The sequence below is a fragment of the Protomyctophum bolini genome (genome assembly GCF_963924005.1).
Source record: "Protomyctophum bolini genome assembly, chromosome: 15".
NCBI classification, from domain to species: domain Eukaryota; kingdom Metazoa; phylum Chordata; class Actinopteri; order Myctophiformes; family Myctophidae; genus Protomyctophum; species Protomyctophum bolini.
The window spans coordinates 2,916,909-2,918,754 of NC_137876.1; the positions used below are offsets into that span (position 1 = coordinate 2,916,909).

The 1,846-nt window shown below is 50.1% G+C and overlaps 1 protein-coding gene across 1 annotated transcript; it reads left to right on the plus strand.

Moving 5' to 3' along the window:
* Positions 1-739: 739 nt before the first annotated feature.
* On the plus strand, positions 740-1,846 carry LOC308329200 (kelch domain-containing protein 3-like; the record flags this gene model as incomplete). The annotated part of the gene is made up of 1 exon (XM_080783404.1): positions 740-1,846. The coding sequence occupies one exon, from the start codon at positions 740-742 to the stop codon at positions 1,844-1,846; it is 1,107 nt and encodes a 368-aa protein (XP_080639530.1).

Genomic DNA, 1,846 nt, shown 5'->3' on the forward strand with positions numbered 1-1,846 from the left:
CCCCATGCATTTAACCCTTTGGGCTCCATTACGTGGGATAAGTATAGTGGGATGACTTCTTCTCTGGAGTCCTGCCTCAGGGCGCACCAGAGGTAGAACGCAGTCGTTCCCTGATGTCATCGCTATAGGGACACATGATGTCATCGCTATAGGGACACATGATGTCATCGCTACAGGGACACATGATGTCATCGCTATAGGGACACATGCTTCAGTAGGCAGGAACTGGGGGTGGCAATGAAGGACCGGGAAGTCTGGCGTAGCATTGTGGAATCCATGATCTCGACCACGGTCGAAAAGTGATGATGATGAAGATGATGATGATGATGATGACGTGGGATGAAAGTTTGACCAAATATGGAGATTCTATGACATCATAGACTGTCCTCTTATTGCGAACGCAGTGATTGCGAATGCAATGAGCACTTACTATGAGACCTAGCAGATCATGTCTGTCTGTGCGTGCGTGTGTCCCCCCTTTGTGCCCATATATGGAGCTGAGTGATTTGTTTTTGATTGATGCAACACATGCACTCCATATTTGGACGTATAGCTGCTTTGGGGACTCCTTATATGGTTATGGCTGAGTCATGGTGACATGAGACTTGAGAAAAATAATAACTTAAAAATAAATCTTAAAAGAACCCAAATATGTACGAGCTGCGTTCGCTTCCCGCGTTTGCGCGTCTTACTGGTAACCTTGTGTGTCATTTCCAACAGTGAGCTCACAGTCTGTCAAATGTTGCGCTGTACAGTGGAGCTACGAGGAGACACAAAGGTCAACCTAGAGGCCGGCGGTGTGATTTCTGTAGCGGTGCAGGGACACAAGGTGTACACCTTCGGAGGTGTCCACCCTAGGAATACTGGAAGAGATCAGATCACTGTGAGCGTCTTCAATACCGTGTCTCTGAGATGGGCGACGTTGTCCCCTGCAGTGACAGCTAGAGGAGGAGGAGAGCGCCCCCCTGAGGTTCCCTGCGGTCGCCGATACCACACGGCTGTGCTCGTCGGAGATAGTGCCTTCATATGGGGTGGAATACGTACAGTTGTAGAGCGTATAGAGCTTTGTAACGACATGCTTTATGCGTTTGACGTCGACGCCCACAGATGGCTCAATGCTGAGGTCTCTGGGAGCGTTCCAGAGGCGAGGTTTGGACACTCAGCCTGTGTCTTGAGGAAGGACATGTATGTCTATGGAGGATGGAACCAGCTGGAAGAATGCACTGATGACCTCTACAAGCTGGACACCGCCACGATGGTCTGGACTTTAATTAACCCCGGAGGAACTCTGCCTCACCATTCAGTAGGTCATACTGCCTCCATAATCGGGACAAAGATGTTTATCTATGGTGGATTTAGGGACATGTTGAACGTCAATAACATCATCAGAGTGTTTGACACAGAGACCAACCGCTGGCTCCACTCGCCTTCTGCACAGCCTCTCTCAGAAGGACGATGGGCTCACTCAGCCTTCGCCTACAATGGAGAGCTGTACATATGCGGCGGTAAATTGCCACGTATCATGGCAGAGACCCGGCCCTGCGACGACATGTGGAAGTTCAGCCCGGAAACCTCTTCCTGGAAGGAGTTTAAGCCCAAGGTGAACGACTCATTCTTCATTAGTTGGGGCTGCTGTTGCATGGTGGGAGATCGTGTGATCATCTTTGGAGGATGTAAAGGAGACAAACACAATGATAGCCTGTACATCGTGGACCTCAGTCCCAGTCTCAAGACGCTTTGCAAGCTGGAGGTTATTCAGTACGGACTGGAGCAGACCGGAATCCCACACAACATCAGGTGGGAACTGGCAGCCATGACTGATGGAGCGTTGGATGACTCAGCATAA